The following is a 22425-nucleotide window of genomic DNA, read 5'->3' as shown; positions in this document are numbered from 1 at the left end:
AATTCACGCAATAATTTCTGAATTAACAATATTAGCATCCACATATCAAAATGAATTCAAAGTTTACTTTGACAACACATTTAAAAACAAAATATACAAAAGATATTACAGAAAAATAAAAAGACATAACACAATAAGTATAAGCTTCCTTCTTTTTTCTTTTCTTCTGCCTTTCATCCTTCTATTCCGTGAATAGCCACAAAACACTGATTATCTACAGCTAAAATTGTTAGTGCACAGAAAAATACATATTAGAACAATCATGGGTACAAAACAAAAAGCAAAACACTAAAAAATCCATTATATAAGTTACAATGTATTGCAGTGGTGTTTTTGAAGAGTTTAAGTTATGTGGTAGCATGAAGAAAGTACAACTGTTCCCCTCCAGAGTAACTTTGTTTCTTAAAATCTTCCGCTTTCTCTGACATAGTCGTGATGGTAACTGTCTTTTGTCTGTTTTCCCTCTTTTTTTTTTTTTTGGTCAATGCTATGCTTTTAATGAAGTTTATGTTATTTCGTTGTTTGCCCCTTACAGTTGATGTGTTCCCTTGGTTTCAGTTTGTTACCCGTTTTGTTTTTTGCTTTATTGAATAATGACTATTGAAATGAGGTGAAAAATTTTTGTCTTTTCTTTTAATTCAATCCTTTCTAAATAATATTGATTGTCATTATGGTTAGTTCATATTTCCTGTCTGATTTAAGAGAAGACACACAACTTTGTACAAGACGTTTGTTTTAAACTCCATGTAGATGGGAATCCACCTGTGTATTTATTAACTAAATTTTAAAACAATATTTGGTGTTTTTTTAACATTTGTCTTTCTGTTTTGATTAATAATTAACAACTTAATTATACTGACCTCTTAGTCTTGGTCTTGGTCTCATTGGAGGGGCTACCTGGGGTACTACAATATAAACAAATTACTTGAGTACTTTATATGAAATTTTCTGTTTTTTCTTTCTATTAAAATGTTAGTTCAAAGGTAATTTTAGTCACTGAATAATGTTCATCAAACTTAAGCTTCCTGTCAGTTATGGAAGAAATCTATTCTGTAAAAATGGAAATTGTTGTTAAAAATATCCACTTCCCCCACTTTAAAAGATTTTCAAAAGCACCAATACAGTCATGAATGTTAAGTGCAAATTAAACTCGTCACCTAAAATTCATCCATGAAATTACAAAACAAATCAGTATATTGTTTTAGACAAAAAACATAATCCCTCCCTGCTGGAAGTTAAATGGTTGTTCCCTTAAAACTAAAACTTACATCCTTTGACAGCATCTTCAATCTTAACAGGAACATCCTGCAATTCTCTCTCATCTCCAACTACATATTGGAAGGTGTTAAGTGGATGTGAAGACGTCTCATCCAGTTCAGTTCTGTCGTTAATACCAACACCAACAACGTATATTCCAATCCCATCATCCTCTGCCCGCTCTGCAGCAGCCCAAGCTCCATTTGTATCGTCACTTCTTTCATTACCGGTCAGCAATAATATATAATTACGGGCAAAATCACGATCTCCTTTATTGTTTTTAAACATCCTTTGTCTGACCGCATCAAAAGCCCCAGCCACGTTCGTTGTACCTCCAGGCTTGTACTGGACATTATCAACAGCATTCAAAACATCTTGTTTTGTTCTATAATCTTTCAAGTCAAACTGCACATCAGCATCAGAATCAAATCGTACAAGTCCTAAACGATATTCATCGTCATCAACACTTATTTGGTTGACAAATCTCTTGGCATAAGTTTTCATCCATCCATCAAACTGATCTTGTTGGACAGATGAATCCATTGCAATAACAATGTCATAACCTTTGGGTAGTGGTGCTGCAGTTGTGGCTCCTGAAATAAAATTTTAAATTACTGTTAGAGGTTGGCATTGAAGTTGATCCGCCTGATATATAGAAAAACAACTATATAAACAATTTATCTAACTCGTATACATTTCTAGGAATTTGACTGTATAAAAGCAGCCGCATGAAGTGTATATTCCATACTAGGTTAGAAGAGATTCATATTCGGTTAATAGCCCGGGCTTATTTCAATACACGGTTTGTAGTGGCGTTATATCCCTTTATACAAACAAAACGGTGTTGAGGAAATTTTTTAGGTTTCAACAGACGATAAAATTAATGAACGATTGAAATAAATTCATAAAACACATTTAAAGCTAACAAGTTGTTATAGTTAGCACATTATTTGTATAGACTAATAGAAGAAGGTACCTAATACAAACGTCATTGAAGACTTGATCTCTTTCATAGTATTTAGAGTCGGTGATTTTTGCTGACAGTTGACTTTCTAAAGACAAAAAATACTTATTTCAACTGTTTTTCTTATAGTAAATATAGGGTCAGGTTTTGCCAAATGTATGTACATGAAATTGACCGTTTCAGTATCTAAGGCATCCTGGGTAATATTTTCAAAAGCGTACACCAAAGCGTTTTGATTGGTTTAAAACGTTATAAACAATGGAAATTCCACCAATGACGTCACCTTATTTAAACTTTGGGGTACAAACAATGAAATTACCCATGATGCTTTAGATTCTTAAACGGCTAATTAAGTGTACCCGTTTAACTCCAAGATATAGAAACAAACCTGGACAAAAAGCTTGGAAGACTTGATCACTCAAAACTGCTAATTCATCAAAACTTTGTACATTGAAGCTGTTTTCTGATGCTGGTTCAGAGGCCATGGCATCCAATTCACGGGTGTCTGTTAAACCAATACCAACAGCATATATATGAATTCCTTCTGAACGAGCCTGCTCTGCCTCCGGAATGGTTCTTCGGGAGTTTATATTTGACACTCCATCAGTTAATATAAGTACAACATTCGGCACACCGTCGCGATCCCCATTAGCAGTAGTGAACATTTCTGAACGCATTGTTCTTAAACCATCGGCAGTGTTTGTACTTCCATATCTATACGGAATGGCATCAATAGCATCCATTATGTCTTGTGATGTGTTGTAGTCATTCATTTGGAATTCAATATGGACGCCAGTACTGTAGGACACAATTCCAGCACGAATATTGCCAGAATCTAAATCAGCATTCTTTAAGAAATCCTTACAGAAATTCTTCATTTTCAGGTAGTTGTCATCTCCGACACTGGTAGAGGAGTCCAATATAATCACAATATCGACTTTAGCCTGACCACAAGCTATTTATATAAAGAACGAAATTATTAGTCAAAGAAAGAAAACATTTTTTTATTCATTATAAAAAAAAATAGGATGTTATATGATTGCCAATGAGAAAACTCTACAAGAGACATTATTAAACAGAAAATAACAGCTATCTGTCACTATATGACCTTCAACACTGAGCAAAGCGCATATCGCAAAGTCTATAAAAGGGCACAAAACACAAATGTAAAACTATTCACTATTGTACAAAAAAACCTTTGTATTCTATGATTCCCTTTGAGGCGTACAATTTTATTTATTAAAGAATGTTCAGAGTTCTTCTCAGTTTTTTTCAATAGTAATTTTATTTGTAGTCAATAAAGAATCATTTTGTTGATTTAACAATAAGAAAGGTAAAATACTTACGCTTTGCGGTTGCAGGAATAGTGATTGGCACTAAAAAAATATAATGAGATCAATAAAAGCTGAATAATAATTATAGAATCAATAAAAAATAACAGTAGTATACTGCTTTTCAAAAGTCATAAATCAATTGAGAGAAAACAAATCCTGGTTACAAACTAAAAACGATGGCAACACATCAAGTATAAGAGGAACACAACGTGACAACAAAACACTGGATTGCAACAAAAACCAAACGATAATGCAACATACACAGAAACAAACTATTCGATATTAACTGCTACATTACTGACTTGATACAGGAAATTTAAAAATCACCAATTGATGCCGTCGGAGCATTATTGGTATCGCCATTCTAACATGTCTAATAAAATGACAGAAAACCACATTTAAAATTTGACATACAACATCTGCGTTGAGCGAACATTTTCAAACCATCAACTGTGAATTAATACCATGAAAATTAGTGACGCTATCCAATCAAATTGAACGTTGCATACGATGTTGCATAAGAAATCTTCATATTTCTTCTAAGATGATACGCAGTTACCATTTAAGAAATAATAAATCAATACTGGTATAATACTCACAAAGTACTCTGAGAGACGTCTGTTGACTTTGTCCAGTTCCAACAGGATTATCAGCAAAACATTGATACATTCCTGTATCTGAGGTATCCAGATTCCTGATGGTCAGAGATGGTGAACTTGGCGAGACTCGAGAGTACCGTGAGGATCTTGTGTCCACATCAGTCATCTCTCCTCTGTCCATCCTCCTCCAGTAGACGGTGGATTCAGGTGGGTTTGCGACAACATCACATTCAAGAGTCACCTCTTTACCCATATCACTGGTGTATTCTCTCTTTGGAACTGTCACAGCAGGAAGAGCTATAACAAAATATGCATACATTTTTTGGCATTTTAAGTCATGTTTTGATTTTGGTTGGTAAAGGATGGCAACAATGCATACTATTCTGCATCAAAGATATTATCAAAACATGTGAAAGTTGGTTTATGGTATGTTTTTATGGCAATAACTGCGGATTCATTAATGATCATTGGTTTCTACCACGACTTGAAATATTACACAGATTACAAATTTCCCAAATAAAAGTATGCAGACATTGCCAGAACTACGAAATTAAATATCAACAAAAAAAAAGTTTTCTTTAATCCAAAAAAATTGGTACCCACGGAAATGAATGAATTAAATGAATCTTCAGTATCCTAAATCTCTTTCAGATATACTTACCTCCAGTAACATCAATATCACCATTAGGACTTGATCCTACACCAGCAGCGTTCTCAGCAGTACATACATAGGTACCTTCATCTTGAAAGTCGGCATTGTTTACTGTAAGAGAGGGTACACGTACTGTAGAACCACTGTATTTTCTACCATCTACTACAACAGGTGTCCTTGAATCACCTTGGACTCGATACCATGTGACTTCTTTGACAGGTATACCAGATGTCACTGTACATTCTATTGTCACAGGTCCTCCATAACGTACACTTCTTCGGTATGGTTTAATATCTACATCAGGTTTCACTACAAGAGAAAACATGTTTGTGTATGCCCTTATATTTCCAGTAATAGGTTGCTTTCACTTGCAGTTCAGTGTGCAAAATAGCATTCTATTCAAGGAAACAGATATGCATTACGATACTGTTGTCAAGTCATTAAAGATTGGATATTTTGGCGTTAATATTGACTCACTGATAAGGTCTTTGAATCGGAACTAAACACATTTATTCTAAAAACAGTTGTTGGCATGACACGGGATATGAGCGTCACTGATGAGTCTTATGTAGACGAAACGCGCGTCTGGCGTATAAAATTATAATCCTGGTACTTTTGATAACTATTATGTTCTTCTCATATATGTTATGATGGTATGATACTAAACCCCTAACGGGAAGGATTGTGCCTGATGTTCATATGATGAAATCATAACCTTTCAGTCAGTTTAATTAAAGTTTGGAGCTGGCATGTCAGTTAACTGCTAGTAGTCTGTTGATATTTATGTATTATTGTCATTTTTTTTTATTTTCCTTGGTTACATCTTCTGACATCAGACTTCTCTTGAACTGAATTTGAATGTGCGTATTGTTTTGCGTTTACTTTTCTACATTGGTTAGAGGTATAGGGGAGGGTTGAGATCTCACAAACATGTTTAACCCCGCCGCATTTTTGCGCCTGTCCCAAGTCAGGAGCCTCTGGCCTTTGTTAGTCTTGTATTATTTTAATTTTAGTTTCTTGTGTACAATTTGGAAATAAGTATGGCGTTCATTATCACTGAACTAGTATATATTTGTTGAGGGGCCAGCTGAAGGACGCCTCCGGGTGCGGGAATTTCTCGATACATTGAAGACCTGTTTGTGACCTTCTGCTGTTTTTTTTTTGGTCGGGTTGTTGTCTCTTTGACACATTCCCCATTTCCATTCTCAATTTTATCTTCGTTCAATTTATTTTTCAGTTTCCTGAAATTAACACACAGGTGACACAAAAGATTTTATTATATACGAAATCTGACCATAATAGGCTATAGACTTTTCAATAACTTTTTGTGTTCCAACTTTCAACAAGGAGCCTTGGCTCAATCACTTGTTTTGATCGTATTGGAGGTACTATGGATTCATTTATTTTCGTGGGTATCAATTTTCGTGGATTGCTTAAAACTTGCATATTCGGGAATATTTGATTTTGTGGTTTTTGGTAATCTCTGTATCCAAAGCCTATTTAAAATATGTATTTCGTTGAACATTTGATTTCGTGGTTCACCTGTACCAACGAAACCCACGAAACCTGGTATCCAACGAATAATAATGAATCCACAGTATATTTTATCTTAAAAGCTATGATTGATCGAACCTTCTCTTGGTCTCAATGTGGGAGAATAACATTTATTAGCTTCTTACCTGGTCTAGGTCTCATTGGAGGTGGATTCTTTGCCACTAAAAAATAAAAATAAAATTTCTGTCAACTTCAAATGTTTAGTTACTAGTAGTCTAAGACTTTCCATTTGGACACTAAAGATATATATTAATTTCTGGCATTCAAAAGATTTTTTTGTTTCGAGTGTACCTGTTGCATGTTATTTCAAGCATATGTCTACTGCTTTTTTTTAATAAATTATCAATCAGTTAGAACTTCTTCCAATAGACAAATCCCTTACGCAACAATCACCTAAAATAGGTTTGACTATAGGATTGATTGCATTAAGAACTAGAGGCTCCAAAGAGCCTGTGTCGCTCACCTTGGTCTATGTGAATTATAAACAAAGGAAGCAGATGGATTCATGACAAAATTGTGTTTTGGTGATGGTGATGTGTTTGTAAATCTTACTTTACTAGTCTTGCTGCTTACATTTATCTCTATCTATAATGAACTTGGCCCAGTAGTTTCAAATTTACAAATTTACAAATTTTATGAAAATTGTTAAAAATTGACTATAAAGGACAATAACTCCTTAGGGGGTCAATTGACCATTTCGGTCATGTTGACTTATTTGTAAATCTTACTTTGCTGAACATAATTGCTGTTTACAGTTTATCTCTTTCTATAATAAAATTAAAGATAATAACCAAAAACAGCAAAATTTCCTTAAAATTACCGATTCAGGGGCAGCAACCCATCAATGGGTTGTCAGATTCATCTGAAAATTATAGGGCAGATAGAACTTGATCTGATTAATAATTTTACCTCGTGTTGGATTTGCTCTAAATGCTTTGGTTTTTGAGTTATAAGCCAAAAACTGCATTTTACCCCTATGTTCTATTTTTAGCTGTGGCGGCCATCTTGATTTGATAGTCGGGTCACCGGACACATTTTTAAAACTAGATACCCCAAAGATGATTATTGCCAAGTCTGGATTAATTTGGCCCAGTAGTTTCAGAGAAGAAGATTTTTGTAAAAGATAACTAAGATTTACGAAAAATGGTTAAAAATTGACTATAAAGGGCAATAACTCCTAAACAGGTCAACTGACCATTTCGGTCATGTTGACTTATTTGTAAATCCTACTTTGCTAAACATTATTGCTGTTTACAGTTTATCTCTATCTATAATAATATTCAAGATAATAACCAAAAACTGCAAAATTTCCACAAAATTACCAATTCAGGGGCAGCAACCCAACAACGGGTTGACCGATCGATCTGAAAATTTCAGGGCAGATAGATCTTGACCTGATAAACATTTTTACCCCATGTCAGATTTCCTCTAAATGCTTTGGTTTTTGAGTTATAAGTCAAAAACTGCATTTTACCCCTATGTTCTATTTTTAGCCGTGGCGGCCATCTTGGTTGGTTGACCGGGTCACGCCACACATTTTTTAAACTAGATACCCCAATGATGATTGTGGCCAAGTTTAATTCAATTTGGCCCAGTAGTTTCAGAGGAGAAGATTTTTGTAAAAGTTAACAACGACGACGGACGCCGGACGACGGACGCCGGACGACGGACGACGACGGACGCCGGACGCAAAGTGATGGGAAAAGCTCACTTGGCCCTTCGGGCCAGGTGAGCTAAAAATATTTACCCCAAAATAATCAATACCTTCTAAAACCATAATTTTAAACCTGCCACAGATAGGACAGAAAAATGGCACAGAACATAATTAAAAAATACCGACAAAAACACTTTTTAATACGGTTTTAAATATATGTTGTACATGTACTTACTTCCAAGAAGATCAGCATAAATTTGGGGAGGAACTTCAGCCAGTTCCCTCTCAATCCTTGTTAAATATTGATAGGTGTTCAAAGGATGAGAAGAGGTCTCATCTAGTTCCTCACGATCATTAATATTTAATCCCATAACATATAACTGGATTCCGTCTGTCTCTGCCCTCTCAGCCGCTCGCCAAGCATCGTTTGTACTCAAACTCTTATCCTGACCAGTTATCAACAATATAAAGTTTCTGGCATAGTCACGATCACCCTGGTCAGGTCTGAACATCTGAGTTCTAGCAGTATCTATGGCTTGTGCTGTATTTGTTATTCCCCCTTTGTATCCGACCTGATCAACAGCATTCTGGACATCACCACTGGACTGATAGTCCTTCAGATTGAATTGAACATTAGAATCTGTGCTATATCTCAACAAACCAACTCTAAATTCGTCATCGTCGATACTAACTGTATCAGCAAGATTTTTGGTAAATGTTGTCATCCAATCAAAATATTCTTGGGAAACGGAAGAATCAAGAATAACGACCAAATCGTATCCGGTTTCCTGTGGTTTCACTGTGGTGGCAACTGCAATAGAAATAACTAGTCTACTAATACATGTAATATGAACATAAAAAGCATAGACAAATTACTGTTTTTGATTGTTATAATGATATATCATATCAAATGCAATAGATCTCAACCAATAACCTCAACTACAAAATCGATTGTATAACAATAATAATTGGTGAATATTACACAATTACTGTCTTTAAAGAGGTAAATATGTGGTTTAATCGGCCTCGGTGAATATCAGTTACAAAAGACAGTAATTGTTTTATTCCTTACCTAACGAGAAACAATGTATTTATCATGTTTGACCCCGCCGCATTTTTGCGCCTGTCCCATGTCAGGAGCCTCTGGCCTTTGTTAGTCTTGTATTATTTTAATTTCAGTTTCTTGTGTACAATTTGGAAATTAGTATGGCGTTTATTATCACTGAGCTATAAAAAAGAAGATGTGGTATGATTGCCAATGAGACAACTATCCACAAAAGACCAAAATGACACAAACATTAACAACTATAGATCACCAGACGGCCTTTAACAATGAGCAAAGCCCATACCGCATAGTAAGCTATACAAGGCCCCGATTATACAATGTAAAACAATTCAAACGAGAAACTAACGTAGTATATATTTGTTTGGGGCCAGCTGAAGGACGCCTCTGGGTTCGGAAATTTTTCGCCGCATTGAAGACCTGTTGGTGACCTTCTGCTGTTGTTGTTTTATGGTCGGGTTGTTGTCTCTTTGACACATTCCTCATTTCCATTCTCAATTTTAGAGTTGTGAATTGGAACCATACTTTAATATCCTTGTTTCAGAAACCAGAATCCAATCCTGAGAACAGTAGGTACGTAAACCAAGAATTGAAAAATCTATCACAGCTTACCTGGACAGAAAGCTTGGAAAACTTGGTCACTCAAAACTGCCAATTCGTCAAAACTTTGTACATTGAAGCTGTTTTCTGAGGCTGGTTCAGAGGCCATGGCATCCAATTCACGGGTATCTCTTAAACCAATACCAACAGCATATATATGAATTCCTGCTGCACGAGCTTGTTCTGCCTCAGGAATGGTTCTTCGTGAATTTATATTTGACACACCATCAGTTAATATAATTACGACATTAGGCACACCATCACGATCACCATTGGCAGTTGTGAACATTTGTGTACGCATTGTTCTCAAACCATCAGCAGTGTTTGTACTTCCATATCTATATGGAATGGCATCAATAGCGTCCATAATGTCTTGTGATGTGCTGTAGTCATTCATTTGGAATTCAATATGGACGCCAGTACTGTAAGACACAATTCCTGCACGAATATTGCCAGAATCCAAATCAGCGTTCTTTAAGAAATCTTTACAGAAATCCTTCATTTTCTGGTAGTTATCATCACCCACACTAGTTGAAGAGTCCAAAATAATAACAATATCAACTTGGGCTTGACCACATGCTGCGAATATAAAAAAAGAGCAATGCACAATTATTGCATGTCAATAGAATACAAGTATTTAAAATGGCAAAAACATGGATTAAGTTTACACTTCTATGTAAAAACCACATGAGCTCAGGTGATTTTTTGTTTGTTTACAAACTACAAATTGGGAGAGATTTGATGATAAGGGGACTATATATGATTGCACGAGTTTAAGTTTGAAGTTGAAAGATTAAACCACGTGGCGATTTTTTAAGAATGGAACATTGTTGGTATTTATCAATTACAAGTTTATACATGCTGATGTAAAATATTTAATATGGTTCTGAAGTCTTTTGACAGTAGTGGTTTATTACATAGTTAGAGCAAACTGTAAAAGAGTTACAACGTAAAGGAATTGTTCCACTAGAATTTTTCTTATACATGAAAACCATAGGTCTAAATTAATAAAAAATTAAATAATTTACAAAACAGATTGATATCTGGATGCTTATTTTTTCGAATACTTACGTTTATCAGTCGTTGGAAGAGTGATTGGTACTGAAAAATAACATTCACCATTTTAAAAATTATGTTTGTTTTAAAAATTACACAGATATATCCATAGACACAACAGATTTGTAGAGACTGCACATAATTGAAATTAAAAATCAATTTTCCTCACATTCATTATTTCATTTAGTAGAAATTGTGGATTAAAACTATAGTTTTTGAAAAAAAAATCAATGCATTGTTTGTGCCAAATTCATTACAAAAAAGATCGTTTAAGAGATTAACAATGGAACTTCTGTCATGCTATAACGAAAACAAAAAAAACTTTCACATTTGCTCACTAAATTGTCAAGGTTTAGCGAGAAAGGAAAAACGCTTTTGATTATTCTCTTGGTTTCAATAACAAACATGAGACATTTTAATGGCACAAGAAACTCGTGTGTTAAAAGATATGATAAAGCAAATTTACAATGAATTCCATGGCAAACATTTTCATAGCCTAGGCACAACAAACTCAAGGGAAGTACCTTTCTTTATTAATAAATCACTTGACTTTAAATTAATAAATGAATTTTGATATAAAGAAGGGAGAGTTATTATTATCAATAGAGAAATTCAAGATAAAATTTTCACCATATAATTTGTATACAACTTATGAAGATCATGCAAGAAACCAATTTTATAAAAAGTAAGTAAATAAATTAAAGAACACACTCTCGGTGCTTTGATAGTAGGGGGAGATATGATTGATCTACTCTCAACTTTAGATACAAAGAATAATAAACTGCATAAAAAGTTTAAAAAGTCAGTCAATGGTTTAAAACAATTTATTAAAACACCTTAATTTGGAGACAATTAAATAAAGATAAAAAAAAACAATACACATGGAAAAGAACAAATTCTATAAATAAGGCCAGTAGTATAGACTTTTTTTTTAAATATTCACAAAAGAACGCATAAACACTATATCTGCTAATATGATTAATTCGTATATTTTAACAAAGTTGATTCGTTCAAGAATAGTCACATGCTAAACTCTGTTTTCGAAGCTAGATAGAAAACGGCGGATAGCAAAAAGCATATAGTACGGTTATTTTTAGAATATCTAAAAACCGACATACTTTGTGACGCAATGTAATGAATTTCATGCTATTGTAAAAGCAAGTAAATTAAATAATAACTAATATGTAATTATTGTCTAGGAGACAATAAGATATCTTTAAAATTCAAAGAAAATCACATGAAGATTTTATTACAAATATGGTAGAAAATTAATAATAAAACAAATATGGTCGAAAATTAATAATAAAACAAATATAGCCTTTTTATGAGGTCAATGCAGGATATATCGACCAAAACATTATAACGACCTCGGACTTTGTCCTTAGTCAATATACTTCTTTCATGTCAATATATATCCTTGTATCGACCTGATAAAAAGGCTGTATTTGCATAATAGCAGGCCTGCACAAATTTCATTCACAGACCACATAGCTATTTCGCTTAAGTTAGACATTTATGCGAGCGATCGGGAATATTTTAAAATAAATAAGTATAGTATATTGACTGATACAAAGTATAAAAAAACAATTAAATTAGTAATTTGAAAAGAAAGAGCAACATTTTAATCTTACAAATGTCCTAATCAAGGGGACCTGCTAAAAACTGACATAATAGAGTCTACTATCCAATACTGTAAATCTTAAGCCAGAGAAAGAAAAAATGATATTTTAGTAATTGGAAACAAATTAAATCTTTAAAATGAAAGATTAGACAAATAACCTAATAGAAAAAAGAATGAACTTTTTGATGAAATAAAAAAATTAGAAAAAGACTTAGAAGAGATATATTCTTTTAAAGCCAAAGGAGCCAAAGTTCGATCAAGAATATAATGGGAAGATGTTTCTAAGAAAAATTATAAATACATTAGTGACAAAAAGGGGTGAGGTTACTGTTCAAAGTGAAATTTTAGATGTAAGTAAAGAGTATTATAAATCTCTGTACAAAAGTACATGTTCCGAAACTGAAATTTTAAAGACATACATAGAACATACCCCCATTGATCACTCTTTAAATCCTTGTGAAAACAAACAAGTTGAAGTAAAATTAACCTTAAAAGAGCAAACATCTTCTATTTATAATATGAAACTAAACAAAACTTCAGGCAATGATGGTTTAACAGGTGAGTTTTATCGACAATTTTGGCCAAAATTAAAGCATATTGTAATGAATGTTTCTAAATAGTTATCAAAAGTACCAGGATTATAATTTAGTACGCCAGACGCGCGTTTCGTCTACATAAGACTCATTAGGAACGCTCATATCAAAATATTTATAAAGCCAAACAAGTACAAAGTTGAAGAGCATTGGGTTCCAAAATTATCAAAGGTTGTGCCAAATACGGCTAAGGTATTATCTAACACATGTAATGATAATGAAACTTTATATCTGACGACAAAAAGATTGGGATAATATCATTGATTTTCAAAAAAATTACCCATTGTCCTGAGATAACTACTGTCCAATTACTTTGTTGAATTCTAATGTAAAACTTATTACATGTACCTTTGCACAAAGACTTAAAATAATTTTACCCCTTATTATACATAGCGATCAAAATGGTTACGTTCAAAATCGATATATAGGAATCGTACGCCAAATTCAAGATATTATAGATTATGCTGAAAACTTTAATATTGATGGAGCTATACTATTTGTTGACTTTTCTAAAGCGATCGACTCACTCGAATGAGACTTCATGATGGAATCATTAAAAAAAATTAATAAGTCTTCTTCAGTTTTCTATGTTGTGTCATGTGTACTATTGTTTGTCTGTGTTTCTCTCTTTTGTAGCCATTGTCAGTGTTGTCAGTTTATTTTCGGTTGATTAATTTGACTGTCCCTCTTGTATCTCTCGTCCCTCTTTTAAAAGAAGAATCTATCTATTTGACAACAAAAACAATAACTCATTTCTGGTTTATTAAAGAATTGTACTGTGTGCTGTTGTGTATTCCATATTTTGTTATAATAGATAGAAGTAGTAACACTATTTTGATCTGATCGTCACTGTTGAGTCTTATGTTCACAAAACGCGTGTCTGGCGTATTAAATTATAATCCTGATAACTATAATGTCGGAATGGATTTCCCAAAATTAAGTTTCTGATTTTTTTTCTGTTACCAACATGTGATTGTTAATTTTTTTTTAAAATACATTACTGCAAGTACTTACAAAGTACTCTAAGAGAGGTCTGTTGACTTTGTCCAGATCCAACAGGATTGTCAGCAAAGCATTGATACATTCCTGTATCTGAGGTATCCAGATTTCTGATAGTCAGAGATGGTGAACTAGGAGAAGCACGAGAGAATCGTGAGGATCTGGTGTCGACATCAACCATCTCTCCTCGGTCCTCTCTCCTCCAGTAGACGGTGGTTTCAGGTGGATTTGCAACAACATTACATTCCAGAGTTACCTCTGTACCAAAATCACCTGTGTATTCTCTCTTTAGAACTGTCACAATGGGAAGAGCTATAACAAAATATGCAACAATTTATCAAGTCCCAATGATATACTCAAAGTACAACTATATAAGTAAGAACACTATCAACATTGAGACATTCCATTTTAAAGTCTAGCTGATATTATGTTTCCATTGCAATTAGTATCGTGCAAATCAATTTCTTCCTAAATTACATGAATATGCAAATATGATTTTCTGGTTTTAATTTAGACACAGTTTATAGCATTCCATGTCATGTCATGTCATGATTTTTGGTTGGAAAAGATAAAAACAGTACAGAATAAAAATTGTAAACAAAACTTATTCATGTGAAAGTTGGTTTATGGTTTGTTTCTGTGGCATGTATCTTACATCTCTTTTAACTGGGAATTCTGAAATTATTGAGTGCATTTGCTATTACGATTTTGAACTAGAATGTTATTTGACTCTTTCGATATTGAGAACAATCCTGTTAATTTCATATCAAAAATTTAAAATGTCAGTTAAAATTATTGCAATAATAACCTTCGTTTATTTTTAGCATTAATAAAAACATCACAATAATTTCTGAATTGGAAGTATTCAAATATAACTAACCTCCAGTAACATCAATATCACCATTAGGACTAGATCCTACACCAGCAGCGTTCTCAGCAGTACATACATAGGTACCTGCATCTTGATTGTCTGCATTGTTTATTGTAAGAGAGGGTACACGTACTGTAGAACCACTGTATTTTCTACCATCTACTACAACAGGTGTCCTTGAATCACCTTGGACTCGATACCATGTGACTTCCTTTACAGGTATACCTGATTTCACTGTACATTCTATCGTCACAGGTCCTCCATAACGTACAGTGCTTCTGTATGGTTTAATATCGACATCAGGTTTAACTACAATAGAAATCATGTTGAACTGCGAGCTCCTTTTCAATAATGATACCCCTTCTCTAAGTATTTGATAAACAGTTAATGAGGAAAAGGTTGAACAATAATTCACATAGTAAAACGAATTCAGATGAACCAATTTTCATGCTGGTCCGGTCCATAAAAAATGTGATTAATTGTTTATATGTGTTAGTACTGTATATCCTATATTTTACAAATATATAAATAATAATTCACATTGATAAAACGAGATTCTGTCCTCTTTATCAACGCCAAGCAAATGATGATAACATTAAGATAAAGTAAGAAGACAAGAAACTGATTGGAAAATCAAAAGCCTCTGGTTGTCAGGCTGCGTATTTGAGAGGATCTTGTATGATGCTTTTGTGTTGATGTCAGGACAGTGAATTATAGTTTGATCAAAGATGCATATCTGATTCCTTCAATAGAACGCTATTCAGTCTCACTAGGTTTTGGTAACATTGGAGATAAATTTATCTTAATGAGCTATAAACCTAGTCTTGTTTTCGGTGAAAGATCATAATAATAAGCTTCTTACCTGGCCTTGGTCTCATAGGAGGTGGATTTTTTGCCACTAAAAAAAAAAATTGTAAACTGCAATCCTTTACATAGTCTAAGAACTTCAAATTACTCCCACAAAGAATATGCTAGTTATTTTAGGCATTAGAAAGATTTTTTTTCTTAAACCAACTTTTTCAAACATAATACATCTGGGAAAAAAGAAGAAAAGCATGGCACAGAAAACAATAAACTTAAGTATATATAAATTATACAACAACCTTAAATTGATTTGGCTGGTCTTTTTCTGTTCATTGATAATATATAAAATAGTATGTCCGAAAAACTGATTAATCAATCTCTAAAGTATTTAAAAGATGTGTTTAGAAAGATGAATATCAACTAAGCCACATATAAGATTGCTTGCATGAATGAAAACTCTTTACCCAAATGAACCAAACTGTATCCTTTCTTAAACCATAATTTCAAACCTATTTCATATAGGACAAATGAACAGAAGCATAGCAAAGAAAATATAAATCAAATACTAGAACAAAATAAATTTAAGGAGTTACAAATATATGTAGCACAATTACTTACTACCAAGAAGATCAGCATAAATTTGGGGAGGAACTTCAGCCAGTTCCCTCTCACTCCTTGTTAAATATTGGTAGGTTTTCAAAGGATGAGAAGAGGTCTCATCTAGTTCCTCACGATCATTAATATTCAATCCCATAACATATAACTGGATTCCGTCTGTCTCTGCTCTCTCTGCCGCTCGCCAAGCATCATTTGTACTCAAACTCTTATCCTGACCAGTTATCAACAATATAAAGTTTCTGGCATAGTCACGATCACCCTGGTCAGGTCTGAACATCTGGGTTCTAGCAGTGTCGATGGCCTGTGCTGTGTTTGTAATTCCCCCTTTGTATCCGACCTGATCAACAGCATTCTGGACATCACCACTGGACTGATAGTCCTTCAGATTGAATTGAACATTAGAATCTGTGCTATATCTCAACAAACCAACTCTAAATTCGTCATCGTCGATACTAACTGTATCAGCAAGATTTTTGGTAAATGTTGTCATCCAATCAAAATATTCTTGGGAAACGGAAGAATCAAGAATAACAACCAAATCATAACCAGTTTCTTGTGGTTTCACTGTGGTGGCAACTGTAATAGAAATAATTAGCTTACTGGTTTGAACGTCCACGGCATAAACAAATCACTGTTTTTTATTGTATTGGGTATACTATATTAATAGCAATAGATCTCAACCAAAAACCTCAACTGTGAAATTGATTGAATAACATTAAAGGGATTTGTTAAATGCATATTATTTAGGATGATAACAAAACAAAATCAAGGTCTTTGTGGTCTTGTGTTGTTTATGATGCGTATTAAGTGGTCAAAAACTAATCATAAAGAGTTATAAATCAGTACCGTACTTGAATATCCTTCTTTCATAAATAAGCATTTAGCCCTGAGACTAGCAGGTTCGTTAATAACAATTAACATATCTATCAAATCTTACCTGGACAGAAGGCTTGGAAAACTTGGTCACTCAAAACTGCCAATTCATCAAAACTTTGTACATTGAAGCTGTTTTCTGAGGCTGGTTCAGAGGCCATGGCATCCAATTCACGAGTATCTCTTAAACCAATACCAACAGCATAAATATGAATTCCTGCTGCACGAGCTTGTTCTGCCTCAGGAATGGTTCTTCGGGAGTTTATATTTGACACACCATCAGTTAATATAATTACAACATTAGGCACACCATCACGATCCCCATTACGAGAAGTAAACATTTGTGAACGCATTGTTCTCAAACCATCGGCAGTGTTGGTACTTCCATATCTATACGGAATGGCATCAATAGCATCCATTATGTCTTGTGAGGTGCTGTAGTCATTCATTTGGAATTCAATATGGACGCCAGTACTGTATGAAACTATTCCAACCTGTATATTACCAGAATCTAAATCAGCATTCTTTAAGAAATCTTTACAGAAATCCTTCATTTTTTGGTAGTTGTCATCACCCACACTGGTCGAAGAGTCCAAAATAATAACAATATCAACTTGGGCTTGACCACATGCTGTGAAAACAAGTATGATCATTCTTAATGTATTGCATGTGTAATAGAATATCTTAACTGGTAAAAACATTGAATTAGTTTACACTTCTATGGAATAAGCACGTGAGCTAGAGAGATAGGAAAGATTGGTTGATGAGGTATCTATTAGATGATAATATAAGCTTGAGTCTGAATTGAATCTTTGACACATGGAGATTAAAATCCCTGCTTATTATTTGAAAAAGACAGCTTGTAAAATTATAGATTATACAATTTAATTTGTAAGCATTGTGATGTAAAATATAAAAACAAGTGGTTATGACTGACTTTTGACAGCAGTGCGTAATTTCACTATGGAACAAAATGTAAAAGTAGCTGCTATATATATTACAATGTACCTTGAAATTTTCTTCATACTTAAAAGGCATATTTCTTAATCAACAAAAACGATAAATAAATCATTATAGATCGATGTATGGATGAATAATTTTACTTATACTTACGTTTATCAGTTGTTGGAAGAGTGATTGGTACTGAAAAATAAAAGAAATAACATTAATAAAACTAAAAACAAGAATTTGTCCACAGAACAAGGATGCCCTCAGTAGACTGTGTAATTGGATGGTAAAAACTCCAAAATGGCATCAGAAGTAGAAAGAACATATCATAGAGGTCCTGAGTTCGAATTCCACTCGTACGCTCACCTCCAATCACAATTGATAAGGACTGTCAGTTTTCATATCAAAAGTCGGTGGTTTTCTCTCGGGACTCCGACTTCCTACACCAATAAAAAACTGGTCGTCAAAAATAACCCAAAGTAGCACTTTAACATGGCTAAACAACACATACAAACAATAAATGAATCCAAATTAATGTAAAGATAAGAGGTCACTTCAAACTCCCAGCAAAATGTATTCCTATTCCCTACTGTCATTATTGTGTAAAGACTTAGGACATCAAAAAATGAAAAGATATATCAGTTTGCTTATAAATTAAAGTAAAGATGCAAGTCTGCTTTTCCTAAAAGATGAACAAAAGATTGTACTGTGTTCATTAATTTTATGTCTTGTGATAATAGTTGAATCAGAAACAATGATATATGAATATATGGAATTTGAACTAATTAAGTTTGAAATTTCTTAATTCTGTTACCATAATTACGATTGTTTCTTTTTATTCTGAGAATGAATTACTGCATGGACTTACAAAGTACTCTGAGAGACGTCTGTTGACTTTGTCCAGTTCCAACAGGATTATCAGCAAAACATTGATACATTCCTGTATCTGAGGTATCCAGATTCCTGATAGTCAAAGATGGTGAGCTCGGTGAGGCACGAGAGAAACGTGAGGACCTGCTGTCGACATCAACCATCTCTCCTCGGTCCTCCCTTCTCCAGTAGACAGTGGATTCAGGAGGATTCGCAACAACATCACATTCTAGAGTAACCTCTGTTCCCAAATCACCTGTGTATTCTCGTTTTGGAACTGTCACAGTGGGAAGAGCTAAAACATAGCATATATAAAGTGAAATATCAAACTATATGTATTTATGGCTCATAAGTATGACAAATTGTGACAATTGCATAAAATTTCATTACAAGGAAAACGATGTGTGAACAAAGCAAACATACATAATAGCTTAAATTGTAAAAATATAGGTACAGCAGTCAACATTGTGTTATTAACAGTGAACGAATGTTAATGGTTTGTTTTGTGTCATATATCCTAAATCTATTTGTATTCATATACACTTACCTCCAGTAACATCAATATCAGCATAAGAACTTGATCCTACACCAGCAGCGTTCTCAGCAGTACATACATAGGTACCTGCATCTTGATTGTCTGCATTGCTTATTGTAAGAGAGGGTACACGTACTGTGGAACCACTGTATTTTCTACCATCTACTACAACAGGTGTCCTTGAATCACCTTGGACTCGATACCATGTGACTTCCTTGACAGGTATACCAGATTTCACTGTACATTCTATTGTGACAGGTCCTCCATAACCTACACTGCTTCTATATGGTTTAATATCTACATCAGGTTTCACTACAATGGAAAACATGTTGAGCTATGAGCTTTTGTTCAATAATATTGTTCCTTTTTTAAGTATTTGGTCAACAATTAAAAAACAAAAGGTGTTACAATAATTCACGTAGTAAAACGAGATCAGGTGAACCAAATTTCGTAGTTTTCTAGTCCACAGAAAAATGTGATGAATTCTTTATATGCGTTTGTACTGTATATCTTATATTTAAATATATAAACATTTGAGAAACAAGGAGTTGATTAACTAATAAATAACGATATAACTGATTAACTTGCATAACACTGTTTAGTATCAACATTTTAACACATTTTAAGCGATTCTGTAGTGAAATTTAAGATTATACGAAGGACGGATACAACACTGGTGGGGAAATAACTTTTCCAAAATTGAAAGGGTGAATTTTAATGCTTTTATGATCTATTCTGTCAAGATAGAACGATATTTCCTATGATACTCTATGAGAGCATGCATTGGAAAAAGCAACAATTATTATAAATAGTATCAAATTAAAGTCTATCTTGCAATTGAACCACAAAGTAGATATCCTCTTCATGAACGTCAAGCAACTAGTGATAACATGACGTTAAAAGTGGAAGACAAGATACTCATAGGAAAGACAATAGCATATGGTGGTCCTGCTTTATATTTTAGAGAATCTTTTGTGTCACCTGTGTGTTGATTTCAGGAAAATGAATGCTAATTTGACCAAAGATAAAATTGAGAATGGAAATGGGTAATGTGTCAAAGAGACAACAACCCGACCAAATAAAAAAACAACAGCAGAAGGTCACCAAAAGGTCTCCAATGTAGCGAGAAATTCCCGCACCCGGAGGCGTCCTTCAGCTGGCCCCTAAACAAATATATTCTAGTCCAGTGATAATGAACGCCATACTAATTTCCAAATTGTGCACAAGAAACTAAAATTAAAATAATACAAGACTAACAAATGCCAGAGGCTCCTGACTTGGGACAGGAGCAAATATGCGGCGGGGTTAAACATGTTTGTGAGATCTCAACCCTCCCCCTATACCCCTAACCAATGTGGAAAAGTAAACGCATAACAATACGCACATTGAAATTCAGTTCAAGAGAATGCCGAATCTGATGTCAGAAGATGTAACCAAAGAATGTATATCTGATCCCTTGAATAAAATGTCATTTAGACTCACTAGGTTTTAGTCTAATTGAAAAATATTTATTTTAATAAGCTATGAACCTGGAGTTGGTCTTGGGGGAGAATAACATTACGTAAAAAGTGGAATACAAGATACTCATAGGAAAGACAATAGTCTATGGTGGTTCGGCTTTATATTTTAGAGAATCTTTTGTGTCACCTGTGTGTTGATTTCAGGAAAATGAATGCTTATTTGACCAAAGATGTATATCCGATCCCTTGAATAAAATGTCATTAAGACACACGAGGTTTTGGTCTTATTGGAGAAATAGTTTTTTTAATAAGCTATAAACCTGGAGTTGGTCTTGGGGGAGGATAACATAAATAAGCTTCTTACCTGGTCTTGGTCTCATTGGAGGTGGATTCTTTGCCACTAAAAGATATTAAAAAATATGTTAAATGTGCAATTATTTAATTGGGACATATATCAGGCAGCTTTAGTTAAATCGTGCAAATACTGATAATTTCTGTTTATTAATATTCAGTTCATTAATGATGACATTAAGGTACAGATGCAAATCCTTTAAGTAACCGTCGTCTAAAATAGCTTTGGTTGGTCTTTTTCTGTGTATTTATATGATTTACATAATATTATGTTCAAGTTTTGATAAAGTTTTGAAAAAAGATAAATACCATACAAGCCACATATAACATGTATCAGATTAGTTGCATACAATACACATGTTATCCCCAAAATGAACCAAACTGGATTCTTTCTGTAAACATAATTCAAAATTTGCTACAGAGGCACAACACAGCAAACATTATGCTAAAATATTATATATATATTATATTTAAAACTGTTTCAAATATATGTATATCGTGTACTTACTTCCTAAAAGATCAGCATAAATCCGTGGAGGAACTTCAGCCAGTTCCCTCTCACTTCTTGTTAAATATTGATAGGTGTTCAAAGGATGAGAAGAGGTCTCATCCAGTTCCTCACGATCATTAATATTCAATCCCATAACATATAACTGGATTCCGTCTGTCTCTGCTCTCTCTGCCGCTCGCCAAGCATCATTTGTACTCAAACTCTTATCCTGACCGGTTATCAGCAATATAAAGTTTCTGGCATAGTCACGATCACCCTGGTCAGGTCTAAACATCTCGGTTCTAGCAGTATCTATGGCTTGGGCTGTGTTTGTTATTCCCCCTTTGTATCCGACCTGATCAACAGCATTCTGGACATCACCACTGGACTGATAGTCCTTCAGATTGAATTGAACATTAGAATCTGTGCTATATCTCAACAAACCAACTCTAAATTCGTCATCATCGATACTAACTGTATCAGCAAGATTTTTGGTAAATGTTGTCATCCAATCAAAATATTCTTGGGAAACGGAAGAATCAAGAATAACGACCAAATCGTATCCGGTTTCTTGTGGTTTCACTGTGGTGGCAACTGTAATAGAAATAACTAGTCTTTTGATTCTGAACATTTGAGGCATAAACAAAAGTGCAATTTTT

At 33.9% G+C, this 22425-nt stretch overlaps 1 protein-coding gene across 8 annotated transcripts in view; it reads right to left on the bottom strand.

Annotated features, from left to right (window-relative positions):
• The window catches only part of LOC134693929 (uncharacterized), a 92859-nt gene that overhangs the window by 55081 nt on the left and 15353 nt on the right, over positions 1 to 22425 (bottom strand). For all 8 annotated transcript variants that reach the window (XM_063554872.1, XM_063554873.1, XM_063554875.1 and 5 more), the window contains exons 17-36: positions 21785 to 22360; positions 21290 to 21325; positions 19478 to 19777; positions 18929 to 19225; positions 18226 to 18255; positions 17177 to 17743; positions 16240 to 16815; positions 15680 to 15715; positions 14827 to 15126; positions 13962 to 14258; positions 10749 to 10778; positions 9690 to 10256; positions 8250 to 8825; positions 6486 to 6521; positions 4816 to 5115; positions 4155 to 4451; positions 3568 to 3597; positions 2610 to 3176; positions 1269 to 1850; positions 861 to 905 (exon numbers count right to left, since the gene is read on the bottom strand). In XM_063554872.1, coding sequence (XP_063410942.1) covers positions 861 to 905; positions 1269 to 1850; positions 2610 to 3176; positions 3568 to 3597; positions 4155 to 4451; positions 4816 to 5115; positions 6486 to 6521; positions 8250 to 8825; positions 9690 to 10256; positions 10749 to 10778; positions 13962 to 14258; positions 14827 to 15126; positions 15680 to 15715; positions 16240 to 16815; positions 17177 to 17743; positions 18226 to 18255; positions 18929 to 19225; positions 19478 to 19777; positions 21290 to 21325; positions 21785 to 22360 — 6045 coding nt within the window. The remainder of the gene's footprint in view (positions 1 to 860; positions 906 to 1268; positions 1851 to 2609; positions 3177 to 3567; positions 3598 to 4154; positions 4452 to 4815; positions 5116 to 6485; positions 6522 to 8249; positions 8826 to 9689; positions 10257 to 10748; positions 10779 to 13961; positions 14259 to 14826; positions 15127 to 15679; positions 15716 to 16239; positions 16816 to 17176; positions 17744 to 18225; positions 18256 to 18928; positions 19226 to 19477; positions 19778 to 21289; positions 21326 to 21784; positions 22361 to 22425) is intronic.

Source organism: Mytilus trossulus, chromosome 13 (genome assembly GCF_036588685.1).
Source record: "Mytilus trossulus isolate FHL-02 chromosome 13, PNRI_Mtr1.1.1.hap1, whole genome shotgun sequence".
In the NCBI taxonomy this organism is placed as follows: domain Eukaryota; kingdom Metazoa; phylum Mollusca; class Bivalvia; order Mytilida; family Mytilidae; genus Mytilus; species Mytilus trossulus.
Note: the sequence above shows the minus strand (reverse complement) of the source record. Positions and strands in the feature narration are given on the sequence as shown.